Below are 15278 nucleotides of genomic sequence, written 5' to 3'. Positions count from 1 at the left end.
TTTTTTGCTCTCTCTGTGCTCCCTGCCTGCTGGCATCATCATCCTGGTTCTCTTTGCTTTACTGTGTGGCTATCACCATCAAAATCTGGTTGTATTTGCACATTTTGTATTTGTTTTCCCTTTCCTACACCTTTGTAACTTCCTTACCTCAGATACCTCTTTTATTTATTGTTAAACTTTTCTTTTTTTAACTTCCACATCGAGTGAGATTGATTTATTTGGGTGTGCTTACCTTGTCCTCTCTATGCATCTAGTCCCTTTCTTTTTGGGAAAGAAGAGGGAAGAGGGAAGGGCACTCTATCAATTGTTATTTGGTTCTATCACATTTGTTTGAGTTCTGGGAATTTAGAACTGAGACATCAGGTCAGCTGGAGGGAGAACTGAAACCTCAGTTGTGTGTGTGCACAGGAAGGCATTCATATCACCTGATGTGCATTCAGGCTTTATTTAAACAATATGTCCATATCCCATGGACAAGAACTCATACTTGTACTCTTCACCTCTTAGGTTTGAGGCCTGGAACTGAATATGGCATTGGAGTGACAGCAGTGAGACAGGACAGGGAAAGTGCTCCTGCAACCATTAATGCTGGCACTGGTGAGTAGCTTCATCTCTCTTTGTGCTCTGGAGGAAGCAGCAAGTCAGGTGGAGCCACTCTTACAGCAATGCTGTAAGAAATACTTGAGAAAGTTCTTGGTTTCACTTTGCTACCAATGGGACATTTCCACTCAAAGGAAAGAAAAAACATTCCCCCAAAGTCCTTGACCTCTGAATTTGGCTTTCTTCTCCTCTACAAGGAGCTCTTAATGTTCAGGGATCTTCAGCTCCAGGTGAGCTCCTTAATGGTGATGGTGCCATTTAACACTGATTACTCTGATCATCCTCTAAAGGTGAGGGTTTCTGGTAGGAATGGTAGTTGTTGCCAGAAGGATGATCTGGCCAAGAGCACAGCCTCGGTGGTTGTGGTAGTCCTGACTGCCCTTGGAATCCAGGGTTTTTCTCACAATATTCTCTTTGCTCCACATAATTTCTCTGAAGGTTGAAGTTCTGCCTCTCCTCTGTGCAGTGCCTGCTGAAGTGGAGTACAGTGGGGGAAAATTGTTCTGGTGTGGGTTGTCTGTGAAGAAGAAATTCTTCCCCATGAGGGTGGTGAGGTACTGGAGCAGGTTGCCCACAGAAGTTGTGAAAGCTCCAAGTCTGTGAGTGTTCAAAACCAAGTTAGTTGAGGCCTTGAGCAGCCTGGTTTAGCAGGAGGCTCGTGGCAGAGAGGCTGAAACTAGGTGACCTTTGTGACCCTTTCCAACCCAACCAATTCCATGGTTCTGTGATCATCCTCTAGCTATGTCCAACAACAGAGTCTCAAAAGCCCCAAAAGGTGGATGAGGCTCTGAGCTGTTGGTAGACACTCAGTAAAGACACTACTCTGTCTATAGATGCCTGAAAAGTTGTCCTAGGGCAGTTCAGAGACACTTCAGCTTTGCTGTTTAAACTTGTAGAGCTTGATAACCCGAAGGACTTGGAAGTCAGTGACCCCACTGAAACCACCTTGTCCCTTCGCTGGAGGAGACCAGTGGCCAAGTTCGACCGATACCGCCTCACTTACGTCAGCCCCTCCGGAGGGAAGAGCGAAGTGGAGATCCCTGTGGACAGCAGCTCCTTTATCCTGCGAGGCCTGGATGCAGGGACAGAATACACCATCAGCCTGGTGGCAGAGAAAGGCAGACACAAGAGCAAGCCCACTACTGTGAAGGGTTCGACTGGTGAGTAGCAGCTTTTGATGAGTGCCATGCAGCAGGTCAGTGGGCAGTGGCTAGCCCAAGCATGGCTTCTAGTTTTGCAATCTGTGTCCAGGGATCTGCTTGAAAACATCAACTGCCTGCAGACCAGGCTTAGCTCTGTCTGGCCTGATAGACCTGAGGGGTAGCTGTGAATTTCCCTACCTGCTGTGCTTAGCTCCATGTCCTCAATGATTTCTTGCTTGTCCTTTGAGAAGGCTCACAAAGGATGCAACCATTTGTCCTGCAGGAAATGCAGACCCATCCTTAGTTTTCCATGAGGCTGCTGTCTTTGTGCATATAAACTTGTTTTGTTTTCTACAGCCAAAAACTCAGAGGAAAACCAAACAGAATATACTTAACATTGCTTGTTCCTACCTAATGAATTCCCTTCACAGCATGCCTCAGCAGGGTCAAGGATGTTGCCCTTTTCCAGCTCTCTCATCCAAAAGCAAGTAAGGGCAGAATCTGGTCACAGTCACTGTTTCCATTGGATACCACAGCTGTGACATTTGTCTGCAAAGAAGGGGTCCACTTCTGCCATCTCCACTCCAATTAACCAGTATCACTGGACTGCTTAGTGACCAAGGGTTTATTCTTTGTGGAACACTTTGACCCAAAGCTCATTATGCAGGGTAGAGAACACAAATAAGTGCTGAATCTTTCCACGCCTTCAAGTCAAATCCTATGAGGCAAAGCCTCAATTGCTGTAAGTAACAGAGACAGAGAAATCAGAATCAGCTGGGCTACAACTATTGTCCTGAGCAGATACTGAGGTGCTTATCCTTTTCTCTCTGAAGACCATGTGAGAAGTGGAGCTTACAAACTAATCAGTATGCACCCTCACTGATCAAAACTGGTTTCACATTTCCTGGTAGTGTTCTGCCAGCAGAACCTCTGAATGCTTGATAAAGTCAAGTAATCCAGGACAGCAGAGAGCTGTAGGCTCTGCTGCAAGCTGCAGAACATCACCACTACTGAATTACTTGTTTAGTGCATCCTTCTCCCTGCTATCAAGTGATAGAACAAGAGCAAAGGCCCTCAGGTTGTGCCAGAAGAAGTTTTGCTTGGATAGTAGGAAAAAATTCTTTACTGAATGAGTGGTCAGGCATTGGAACAGGCTGTCCAGGGAGGTGGTGGAGTCACCATCCTTGGAGGTGTTCAAAGGCCATGTAGACATGGCATGTTGGGACATGGTTGAATGGCCATGGTGGTGTTAGGTCAGTGGTTGGACTGGATGATCTTAGAGAGCTTTTCCAACCAAAACAATTCTATGATAGGTCAAGGCTGTGTCCAGTGTAGGGAAAAATTAGGAAGCCTTGAGGCAGACACATACTACAAGAAGCTGAAGCTTTATGTGGCAAGAGTGAGCAGGCTTTGACTTGTACAGAGTTTTCTGTCTGAAGACTGAGTGGTCTCAAAAGAAGTGTTGGTAGACTGTGAAAAGGCAGAGGCAACGTGCTGTGATCTTTCCAACCAGCTTCCCAAGCCTCATAAGGTGGCTTTGTTGTCCTGGTTTGGGGTTATTTCTTCACAACTGCATTCAGCTGGTCAGTGTGTTTAACTTAGGCCTTTACTCAGAGCAGCCAGCAAACAGAAGTCTCTGTGGTGGGTTCCTTGGAAGCAGCAGCAATGGTTGACATAACCTAGCACTGTGACTTTCCTCCTGCATAGGAATGGACACACAAGCATGGAGAGGAAGAAATGCTCTGTAAGCCTGTGGGGTAAAAGATAAAAGGTCTCTTTTTCAGTTTACTTTTTCATCCACCCTCAATCCAGTCCTCTTTATCCATGTTCCTTGTACTCAGGAGGTCCTGAGGTCCCCAGGCTAAGCCAAACAAACTCGTTGTTTTACCCTCTCTTGCAGAACTATGGGGGACCTCAGGTCCTGCTGAGGAGAGTACTTGGAGCAACCAGGGGGAGGCAGGAATGACTGAGGTGGAAAACGCCAGTAGCACAGCTAGGAGTGGACCAGGTCTTGGTGGGTGGAAGACAAAGTCCTACTGTTTGGAGGGGAACATGCCCTCCCTGCTGAACACAGGAGCCAGAAGGAGGGAGACCTTTTCTTTCCAGAGTTGCCTTTACTTCTCCAGATTTCCAGTTCTTCAGCTTTCCTTCTTCCCAGCCTCTGGGAGGTTCAGTCAGGCTTCCCTGCCAGCAGCTGTTCAGGAGTTTCTTGCATGTTATTTTTGTTTGCATAGCAAATTGCTATCAGTGACAGAAAAGCTTTCAGCCTCAGAGCTGAAGATCTTCTACTCTGCCTTGGTGAGACCACATCTGGAATATCATGTCCAGGCCTGAGCTTCCCAGTTCAGGAGGGAAAAGAATATACTAGAGAGTGTCCAGTGGAGGGCCATGAGGATGATGAAGGGACCTGGAACATCTGTTTGGTGGGGAAAGGCTGAGACCTCTGGGGCTGTTTAGTGTGGAGTAGAGAAAGCTGAGAGAGGATCTTATTAATATTTATGAATATCTGAAGGGGTGAAGAAGAAGGGACTAGGCTCTTTTCTGTGGCATCCTGTGATAGGAGAAGGGGCAATGGGCTCAAACTGGCCCAGAGAGTTCCCCTTCAATACGAGTTAAAACTTTACTGTGAGTGTGACAGAGCCTCAGAGCAGGCTGCCCAGACAGGTTGTGGAGTCTCCTTCTCTGGAGACTTTCAAAGACTCATCTGGATTGTGTTGCTGTGTGACCTGCCCTAGGTGATCCTGCTCTGGCAGGGTGGTTGGGTCCCTTCCAAGCCCTACCATGCTATGATTCTATAATTCTATTGGTGCCTTCTTTCCCCTCTCACATTCTTCCTGATGTCTTTTCATATACAGCAACTCTCCACACACAGAACTGAAACGTTAAGAGCTCATGAACCTCTAGCTAAGGACATGTCACACAATCTTCCATGGCATAGGATGGCAGTCTTGTGTTGCTTCTGTCTCTTCAAATGTTGGAAGTGCAGTTCAAGTGACAGGTTTTTTTAGCTGATGTCCATGATTCAAGGGGTGATAAAGATGACAAAGTGAACAGTTTGCTGAGTGTTACTTTGCCTTACTGCATAGGAAGGACTAATTTATGCTGCCGTTTGCTTCTTTGTAGCTCTGTCTAGTCTAACCCTAATGCAAAGGTTCCTGACCCAAAGAAGCTTTCTAGCTCTGGGAGTTTTCTTGCTTCAAAGGCCTGAGGGATGCAGGAGAGTCCTTGTGGTGTCAAGGGTGACAGACCAGAAGCTTTAGTGTCTCATGGCATACAAAGCAGGAGTCTGCAGTAGTTGTGTGGTGGAGTATGAGGAGGTGTCCTTGACAGATGGTCTCCCTGCAGAAACCTTCCTGCCCAGAATCCTTAGGTTCTGTGATTGATGGCCTCCAAGCTAACACTGCCTTTAAAACCAAGGTGTATGGACTGGCTGGAGAGCAGCACTTCTTGGCTACAACAGGTACCTCCTTTCTGCTATTAATGAAGCTATCACAAACTAGAGTATGATTTATTTGTTGGAGGTTCCACCCAGCATCACAGTAAGGGTTTGGGTTAGAACCACTTCATAAATCACAGAAAATGAGCCACTGGACTGGTTGGAGGGACCTTTCTGGCAGCACGTCTTGAGAGCATTACATCAGATTAACAACTCCTCCCTATGGTGAGCATGGAAACCTGCTCTGAGAAAGCTGAGCAGTCAGGCTGCAGCTTTGTTCTTTCTTACTCTGGTTCTGGAACCCTGCCTGCATAGCACAATGCAGGGTCCTGGAGAAGGCCAGATGGAAATGCATCAGGCATGAGAGGAGATAAATGAGTGAACATTAGGCAAACCAAGCGCCAACCTCAAATTCCTCTGCTCAGAGACCCAGAGTGTGCAGCAGCTGTTGATGAATGGTGGATGTGATACTCTCTGTCTTCTGGAAGTGAGTTGCACATAGGAGCATGGCTTGGAGAAGTAACTTTTCCATTCTGCTGGATGTTTTCAAGAGGATTTATGCTGTTTACCATAGACCCTTGTCTGTGCTGTGTGTCAGTCTCTCTTCCTTTCCTGGCTTCCACTGCTCTTAGGTTGCGCCACCCTTTTGGATACAAACTCAAGGAAACATTAGGAAGAATGATTATGTGAGACAGTTCAGTGGAAAGCTGCAGTGCTGACCACTGGGAAAGTGAATTTCCCAGTAAAGGTTGTCCACTTCGGCAGCTGATTCCTCTGCTGAGTACCTGGAACCTGATTCCAACACGTGGAGTTTTAGTGCTGGCTGCTGCAGCATTTCTGGCTCATGATACACTGCGGTGGTTCCTTCAGGAAGTTCAGAGGTGCACATCACTGTGAGCCCAGTTCAGTCAGCCTGTTGAGAGAGGGCAAAGCCATTCAGCCAAAGGAGCTGAAAAGAGTGCAAATACCATGGTAGGCCATCATGTCCTACAGGGTGCTTCAGCTGGGGAGACACTCTGCAGCACAACTGGCTGATAGCCCTTGTTGGCAAATACTATACAATCCAAGAGCCAGAAGAAGAAATAACACAGAATCCTTCTGTGCTCCATCCCAAGGGATTGGGGAAATGGCCTGGCAGGACATTAACATTCTTTTCACTAAAAGTGCCAATGAAGCATTACAATGGAATTCCTCAAAAGGCTAGCAACAGCAGATGGAGGCTGTATTCAACTCGAAGAGCTCACTAAGAGAATGGCACTGAGAAGTATTCCAGTCTGAGAAAGAGTTGTTGTCCAACCAGTTTCCCTTCTAAACAGCTTTCAGCTCTCTGGCATCTACTGCTCATCCATCCTGCCACCATGAATCATTCTGTCTGGCTGTTATCCACCCACCTTGGGCTCCTCCTGCTCTCTTTCTCTTCTCTCCATTTAGTCTAGAACATGTCCAGAGAAGGGCAACAAAGCTGGTGAAGGGCCTGGAACCCTGTGAGGAGAGGCTGAGGGAGCTGGGGGTGTGCAGCCTGGAGAAGAGGAGGCTCAGGGGTGACCTCATTGCTATCTGCAACTACCTGAAGGGAGGTTGTAGCCAGGTGGGGGTTGGCCTCTTCTCCCAGGCAAGCAGCAACAGAAGAAGGGGACACAGCCTCAAGCTGCACCAGGGGAGATTTAGGCTGGAGGTGAGGAGAAAGTTCTTCACTGAGAGAGTCATTGGACACTGGAATGGGCTGCCCGGGGAGGTGGTGGAGTCGCCGTCCCTGGAGCTGTTCAAGGCAGGATTGGACGTGGCACTTGGTGCCATGGTCTGGCCTTGGGCTCTGTGGTAAAGGGTTGGACTTGATGATCTGTGAGGTCTCTTCCAACCTTGGTGATACTGTGACTATGATGACAACATCAGTCTTCAGACTGCAGCTCATGAAGGCCCTAATCCAGGTCTTGTGCTGAGGTAACATAAGGAAAGCCTCTTACCTAAGCCATGAATATCAGCAGTACATGTAAATAGAAGTCACTGTTTGCCTGGCAGGCCTCTCTCGTCCTGCAGGTGAGCAGAAAACATTGACTTTACTCCTGCTTTTGTCCTGAGAGTATAATTTCCTGATGATGTTTCTGCATTTATTTGGAAACACTGTAAACTGATTCATCTCCTCTGAAATCTTCCCTTGGTGGGTTTTTTTTCTTTAATTTCCTGCTGCCTGTGTGACTCTGGAGACAGCTACTGAATCCTGAGCATGTCCTGCTGCTGATTTGATTGATGCTGGCAGGTGACTTGCTCTCTGTTAATTGAATGCAAGTGAAGCATGAAAGCAAGGAAGTCACTGAGGTGGGAAATGATGTAGTTTTCCACTAATGAGGAGATAATTCTGCATGTCAGAAGCATCACCTGCCTGTTGCCTTGCAGCTGTGCTCAGAGACCCACACTCTGTGATCTCCACAGTGCTCAGATTTTCAGAGTCTGACTGTGCTACAGGATGTATTCACAGACCACTCAGCATGCTGAAGGCCAAGACTTTCCCCCTTCCATTCCTTTGGGTCTCTTTAAAGGTTGTTCAGCTTCTTTCTGTCCCAGTTTTTAGGTAAGGATGTTATGTTCCCCCTCTGCCTCTTCTTTATTTTTCTCTCCAAGTTCTGCATGTATCCAGATGGATAACTCCTCCAAGCCTGCTTTTGATTGGAGGGGATGAGGCTTAGCATGCTCCTGCCGTGGCTGACTTCTCAGTCTGGATTGGGATATGGTTGCAATATTTGGCATGTTCCACTTAAGGGTTGTGCCTGAAGCAGCAGCTGAGAGGCTGCAGTAAAGATAAAAGGCACGTTTGAGAGACTTAAGGTTCAGATCCTCACTGATGTAAATCAGAGCAAAGATCTTTGAAAGGAAATCACCTTTGGAGGTGATTTCCATCAACTGAAGGTGTTCCTGTTTCCCTGCTCCTGTTTGGTGGCTGTTGCTCTGGATTTGCTGGTTTGTGAGAGCCATCTTGTGCTTGGCACTGCTACCTTTGCTTGTGGCTTGGATTCAGTCTCCAAAACAGAAGTGCCCATCTGTTTTCTCTGTTCTTAGAGCTCTTTCATGCAAAGCTTACAAACTGGCTGGCAGCAGATGTTAACTGTCCTGTGATACATTTGTGGGTTTGTTATTGGGGAATTGTTACTTGTAGTTTACCTCTGCTTAGCACATCGAGTCACAATGCCTGGGGAATCAATCAGTGCAACATCATTTAATCCTTCCAGTCCTGCCCCTGCAGAGATGAGTTGTTTGACAAACCCCAGCACCAATTCTCAAGCTCTGCCTTTGGTGCCTACTGACCTTCCCATCTCAGGAGTCACTTCTGCTCTTCATACAACAGTTAGGACTTTCAGCAGATGCACACTGCTTTGGGCAGCACAGGGGGAGGTGTTTGATCAGTTATTTCTCACTCTGAAAGACCTGTCCAGTTTAAACATAGGACATATTTTTGCTGGGAAACCATCAGGAAACAGATTCCCAGCCCCAGCACACAGTACCAGATTAACATCCATGGACTCATTCAAGGTCAGCTCTCTTGGTCCCCAGAAGCCTTAGCTGGTACAGGTATTTGCTCGGGATGCTTTAGCCCATTTGTTCCTTTTCTGTTTCCAAATACAGAACTTCATTTCCATTCTCCTGCAGAAATGCAAGGCAGAGTGGCATTTCTTAGTTGTTCTGTCTTCATTTTGCATGAGACAAAGCTCTAATTGCTGTGGAATTAAAGCCTTGAGTGGTGCGGCATGGACGATGCCCCAAGCAGCTTTCAAGGTGCTGTAGCATCAATTGTCTCTTTTCAAACCGCATGCAAAGAGAGCCATGGATGCATCTGCTATTTGCAAGGCACCTGGAAATAGCAAGGTGCTGCAGGTATTTATCTGGGTTGTGGTTCAAACACAGGAAGGATTGCAAGGAGGTTGCATTTTGTGGCATTGGCATGGATGTGGTGACTTCAGAGGAAAAAAGAAAGCTTGTGACACATTGGGAGTATTCCTTTCTGAAAGCTTCCACCTTCTATCCCTGTGACTTGAACTTCGGGAGGAAACAAGCCTGTAGCCACAGGGCTCAGGTCAGGAACGGTCAAAGTACCAGGGTGTAAGGTTATACCTGGAGATTTGGACACTGGAATGGGCTGCCCGGGGAGGTGGTGGAGTCGCTGTCCCTGGGGCAGTTCAAGGCAGGACTGGACGTGGCACTTGGTGCCATGGTCTGGCCTTGAGCTCTGTGGCAAAGGGTTGGACTTGATGATCTGTGAGGTCTCTTCCAACCCTGATGATACTGTGATACTGTGATTAATGATTAGCCACCACCCAGACCCAAATTCACAACATAGGATAAAATATATACAGGGAAAACACCCAGATTAGTTCACACCCACTGCATGGCCAGAGCAGCCTCAGCTCTCAATCTCTCAATGCTTTGTTCTCTCCTCTTCTTCTTTTTTTTTTTTTTAATTAATTTTAAACAAATTACTTTTTAATTAAAAATAATTAAGAAAAAATACAAGTAAGGAATCTCATCCCTTGATTTGCTGTGACACTGTCATCGTTTTGTCATGTTGGATGCTTTATAGATGAGGATTTTGGAGGTCTCCAACAGTCCAAGCTGGTGCATGATGGGGTTGGGAGTGTTTCCAGTTCAGACATGCATGAGGAATGAATGGGAGGAAAAGGGACTTGCATCTTGGAGGTGAATGACACCAAGCACACCAGAGAAACCTGAATTGCTTTAAGCTGTGATGATTACTGTATTACTTATTACAAGCAGCCTTGTCCTTCAAAGACTTTACCTAAATGTAACCTTTGGCTTATGGCATTTTCATTTTAAGGAAATGTGTTTGTTTCATTTGTTTCTGTTGCCACCCAAAGATCATCATTTCTGCCACAACTACCTCCTTTCCTGCCCTGCTTTCTCTTTTTTCAGCTAAACAGTTCTGTTTTGACAGGATCCACACTTTGCTTCAGCGAGTCTTGTTTCTGTTCCTGATGAAGCAGCCAGCTCTGGATTCACTCCTTTTTGTTGTTGTTGAACATCATTGTGTTCTTTCATAAACAATCTCTTTCTAACAGGATGGGGGAAAACTCACCAAAACTTTTGTGTTTCTGAGTAGTAGCAATTTACTACTCAGTGACTCTCACTGGAGGTAACTGTGTATGATCTAGGAGTCCTCAGCCTCTGAAAATACACCCCCAGCTACCTATACAAGGCTGTGTAACAGTCATATAAGCACTCTGTTTTGACAGGGGGCAAATGGATATAAGCAGTGGTGCTGAGCTTCATCTTTATTTGTTCCAGGGCTTCTTCTGCCTTATAAAGCTTAAAGTTGAGGTTTACAGCTGCCAAGCCAGACCCATTGTCTCATATGAATTTCTCAATCATGCAGGTTAGGATTATCCAGGCAGACTCTGTTCTTATTAGAATGCTTATGTGTTGAGAAAGCAATTGAATCAGAAAAGTGACAGCAAACCATCACATGCCAATGATAGATCATCCAGCAAGATTTTCCATGCAGAAAAAAGCAGGTGATGCTCTGTCCTTTGCCCCTGTGACTGCTAATTTTCAAGCATCAATTCTATTTCCTCTGTAATAGAGAATTCTCTATTCTTGCTGAGGAAAATGACCTAAACTTTTCACATTTAGCATCATCATAGAGTTAGCTCTGGTGGCTTCTAATTTCCTTCACCACCCCAGTGGTGGCTTATGAAAATGTTAAGTTCTGTGAACACAGATTGGAATTTTAGTTAACTCTGGAAATCAAAACTACTCTGCACCCCAGGAAGGCTTTGGGGACAGAGTAATGTAACAAAGAAAACAAATCCAATAAACTAAAGACATGGAGACCCAGATTCATAAGATCATAGATTCACAGCGTGGTTTGTGTTGGAAAGGACCTTAGGGATCATCTAGATCCAACCCCCTGTCATGGACAGGGACACCTCCCACCAGCCCAGGTGGTTCAAGGCTTCAGCCAACCTGGCCTTGAACACCTCCAGGGAGAGGGCATCCACAACTTCCCTGGACAACTTATTTCAGTGTCTCACCACCCTCAATTTAAAGAATTTCTTCCTAATATCCAGTCTAAACCTCCCTTCCTCAAGATGAAATCCAGGGAGGATTTTTTTCCATCCTTCATTGCTTCAGATTAGAAACAGTTTGGAAGAACAAAAAGCTTCCTTTTTGTGGACACAATTAAAAGCACAAGCATCTGAATCCCAGCTACTCTACATTTCCTACCCTTCCATCAGGCATTAGTGCAGTGTTCACAGTGGCTTCGTTGCTGATAGTGCAGTGAGGTGGCTGTAGCAACACTTGCCTGATAGGGAGTTGTAAGCCACGACAGCAAAGCAGCTGTAGGATGGTCTAGAAGCTGCCTTCTGTAAGCAGTCTTTCAGCATTAATGTGGTCATTATTTCTTATTACAGTTCTTCTCTTACTACTCTGTTTTGCCATGTCTCTGAAAAGAGTTTACAAGTTCACTGGGGCAGCTGAGAGGGTGATTGTGTGGGTGGGTGCATCTCCACGTCGCTGGGTACCTGTGAAGTCACTGACACAGAGGGTCATTGGATACCATGCAGCCTGCAATCTGAGTAACTGATTGACTCTCTGTCCTTATTCAGAGGAGGAACCTGAGCTTGGAAATTTATCAGTGTCAGAGACTGGCTGGGATGGTTTCCAGCTCACCTGGACAGCAGCCAACGGGGCCTATGAGAACTTTATCATTCAGGTGCAGGAGGCTGAGAATCCAGAAGAAACCTGGAACATCACAGTCCCGGGCGGACTGCGCTCTGTGAATGTTACGGGCCTGAAGGCCAACACACCTTATAACATCACACTTCATGGTGTGATTCAAGGCTACAGGACCATACCCCTTTCTGTTGCAACCATGACAGGTATCTTTTCAAGTCACTCCCCCAGCCCATGGCTCCCTTTCCTGGCAGACAGGGGTGTGAGCCGCAGCTATTGCGACCGCTCGGCAAAGCTTGCTCGCTGGGTCAGCTCTGAACTCATTAAGGCTTGGCTGAACATCTCTGGCATGGAAATGTCTTATGATCAGACTTTCCAATAACAGCCTCAGTACCCCCATGGAGCAATTCCCTTTTAGAAGTGCTTTTCCTCCTCCTCCTCACCTTGGAATGGCTTCTTTTATTCCCTTTACTTACTTTTCTGCTGGCTGCCACTAACACAGCAGACCCCAGCTGGCTGTGGCACACTTGCTTGGGAAGGGCCAGGTTGCCTTGTCAGGTTATAGAAATCCATTCTTCAAAGCCCAGGAAATCAAAACCCAAGGGTAGGGTTAGGTTTTTACCCTTCAGAAGCTACCTCTGAAACTGTGCACTAGCTTCTGTGTAAATGCAGCTCCGAGGTATGGTGTATGTGTCTGACTCAAGGGTGAGGACAGACCTCCTGTGTGTTCTCATAAAGAACACAAATGAATGCCCACCAAGAGTAGTAGCCACACAAGGCTGTTAAGGAGTCTGGTCTGAAAAAGATGTAATGCAAAAAGACCAAATTCAGCAGAACACTGAGCTGAAAGGAGGAAGGAAAGCCCTGCATTGTCAGAAGGTGGCATAAAGCCAACCAAGAGCCACACAGCAATTTCCCAGCTATCAAGGATTTAGGTCAGAGTTTATCATGAGCTTCAGCTGTGGGAGGTGAAAATATACCTGTGTCTGTCCTTTGGACAGGTCCTATGGGCACTGGTGATGAAGAGGGTATGAATTAATTGGCAATAAAGAGGCACCAGTTGCTCTTCCTTCAGATAATTTCTTGTGGATGCTATCTGCTGTCTCTGGGCTTTCTTAGAGACCTTTGCAGCCTGCTGTGGTTGTCAGACCGGCAGAGCTTGCTTGGATTTGATTCCCCTAAGCACACATTAGGCAGCACAGAAGGGGATAAGAACTAAACACAACTGAAAGGTGAAAGGCAGTAGAACCTGCTTGATTCAATGACTCTTTAGACAGCCTGGCTCGGGTAGAAAAGTGTCTAGCACAATACACAGGCCTTGGGCTGTGTCCCACTGCAGGCGACAAGTCCTGTGCTTTGAGAGCCCTGAGTGTGAGCTGGTAGCAGACTGCCCATTGAAACCAGACAAAAGTGGCCAGACAAGGGAGGCTGTACAGGGACAAACAAGAAAACAGACATCATGGGTGTCCTGCCTAAATATGCAATGTGCTCCCTTTCATTAGCTGAATGAAAACAGCAGAAGATGCCCTGCTGAGGCTTTCCCTTCCCTTTCTGGGTCATGCTCAGCACCCAGCTTTTCAAAATCTTCCCTTCTGGGGACTTCCAATTGTCAGAATCTTCTGAGCCTTCCTGTAACGCATCAGAGATGTCTACAGAGAGGAAGAAACCCCAAGGCAGCGATTTCTGCTTTGCATTTTGGCTCCAGCTCCAAAATTACATGCCAGCTTTCATAGGCTTAAGCTGAAAGGGAAAGCAGGAGAGCACACAAAACACAACCTTTTCCTTTGGGAGAAGCAATAGCTCCAGTCTTAGCTTCTGCTAAAACTGGACTCTGGCTCTTTCAAATGCTCCAGCAGCATTCAGAAAAGTTCTTTAGCATCTGCTTTCATGCTCAGACATCAAAGACACATGGCTGCCCCTGGAGGTGCAGGGAAATGGCCATGGCTTGAAAGCTGCTTCTTTTTCTTTTCATTTCCTTCTCTTTCTGCTTTAACTTTTTGTGGTGCTTTCGCTTGATTTCTCCCCTTTAGTACCTGCCTGCTTGTAGCCAGCTTTTACTCAAGCCCTTTCCCCCACCGGCAGCCGGGAGTGCTGCCAGCAGCAGCAGAGAGAAGCGCAGCATCTCTGAGCAGGAGGAGGTGCAGGGCTGTCCCCTTCTGACCAGTGTCGTTTCCTTCCTCAGGGGCGCACCCAGAAGTCGGTGAGCTAACCGTTACCGACATTACTCCTGAAAGCTTCAACCTTTCCTGGACCACCACCAGTGAGGACTTCGACGTCTTTACTATTGAAATTATTGATTCTAACAGGTTGCTGGAGCCCATGGAGTTCAACATCTCAGGCAACTCAAGAACTGCTCATATCTCAGGGCTTTCTCCCAGCACTGATTTTATTGTCTACCTCTATGGCATCTCTCATGGTTTCCGCACACAGGCAATAAGTGCTGCAGCTACAACAGGTACATAAAACCTACCTCAATACTAACTCTCCTTTCTTCTAACTCTTCTTTACAGGTTGTGCCCCCTTCCCTGCCCACAGCTACCCCATTACCAAATCCTCTACCTCATTGCTTGACACCTCCTAAGGAAGACCTGCGGGAGACATTCTGAGCTGTGAATGCTAACCCAGCATCCCATCCAGCAAAGTCAGTCGGCACAGTGCGATGTGATTCCATTCACACTCTAAGTTTGCTCTTGTTCAAACACTCAGGTGGGGGGAACCTCTGACACAGATGAAAACCAAACCTAATTTCCCAAGAACCAAATGGGAGGTGAGGCATTATGTTAGCCTTGCAACACGTGCCTGCATCTGTCGCAGAGGCAGATGAGGAGGAGGAGGCACTTTCTCTCAGACAAACTGATTTCTGGGTGCAGTTTTAACCCTGGTTCTCCAAAGAGATGTCAGATACCTTTCAGTCTGTGACAGCAGATTCCTTGCAAGGCAGCTGCATTGCTTGAATTCAGTTTGCATTGGGTGAGAGGTTGAAAGAGGCCATTTGACTTGATGTTGGTGAATGAAATAGGTAGGCATTGAGCTGTTGGCACATTGCACACCTCACAGTTTTTACAGGGCAAACAGGCCAGTCAGCCATTGGATGGGCTCTAGCCACAGTGTGGAGGTGGAAGGCCTGGACTAGACTACTGTAGCAGAAGGTGCATCCTCATAGTGGGCAGATAATGGCTCATGTTGTGATCGTTTGGCATCTGTACTGAATGTTGCTGCTGACAGGATGTTAGGAAAAGCTAGCAAAGCAATTTGCCATAGCAGGAGATGATTGTGGTCAGTGACAGTAAGTGGAATAGCAGATTTCAGTGATCACATAATACAGAGCTGCAGTTTCTGGCATCAGCAGGCTGTGAATATTGTGACTGAATCATGGGTAGCGTGGGCAGGGTGACTGCAGGGTTGGTGGCATGAAACCT

The 15278-nt window shown here is 46.7% G+C and overlaps 1 protein-coding gene across 5 annotated transcripts in view; it reads left to right on the top strand.

The window, feature by feature from the left end:
• Positions 1–15278, top strand: part of TNC (tenascin C) — an 89844-nt gene that overhangs the window by 42308 nt on the left and 32258 nt on the right. For 2 of the 5 annotated variants that reach the window (XM_064170842.1, XM_064170837.1), the window contains exons 9-12: positions 508–597; positions 1497–1760; positions 11793–12065; positions 14042–14314. In XM_064170842.1, coding sequence (XP_064026912.1) covers positions 508–597; positions 1497–1760; positions 11793–12065; positions 14042–14314 — 900 coding nt within the window. The remainder of the gene's footprint in view (positions 1–507; positions 598–1496; positions 1761–11792; positions 12066–14041; positions 14315–15278) is intronic. The other 3 variants (XM_064170840.1, XM_064170841.1, XM_064170839.1) reach the window with 2 other exon arrangements.

The sequence above is a fragment of the Pogoniulus pusillus genome, chromosome 35 (assembly GCF_015220805.1).
Source record: "Pogoniulus pusillus isolate bPogPus1 chromosome 35, bPogPus1.pri, whole genome shotgun sequence".
Lineage (NCBI taxonomy): Eukaryota > Metazoa > Chordata > Aves > Piciformes > Lybiidae > Pogoniulus > Pogoniulus pusillus.
The sequence above is the reverse complement of the archived record's forward strand: the minus strand, read 5'-3'. Positions and strand labels throughout refer to the sequence as shown.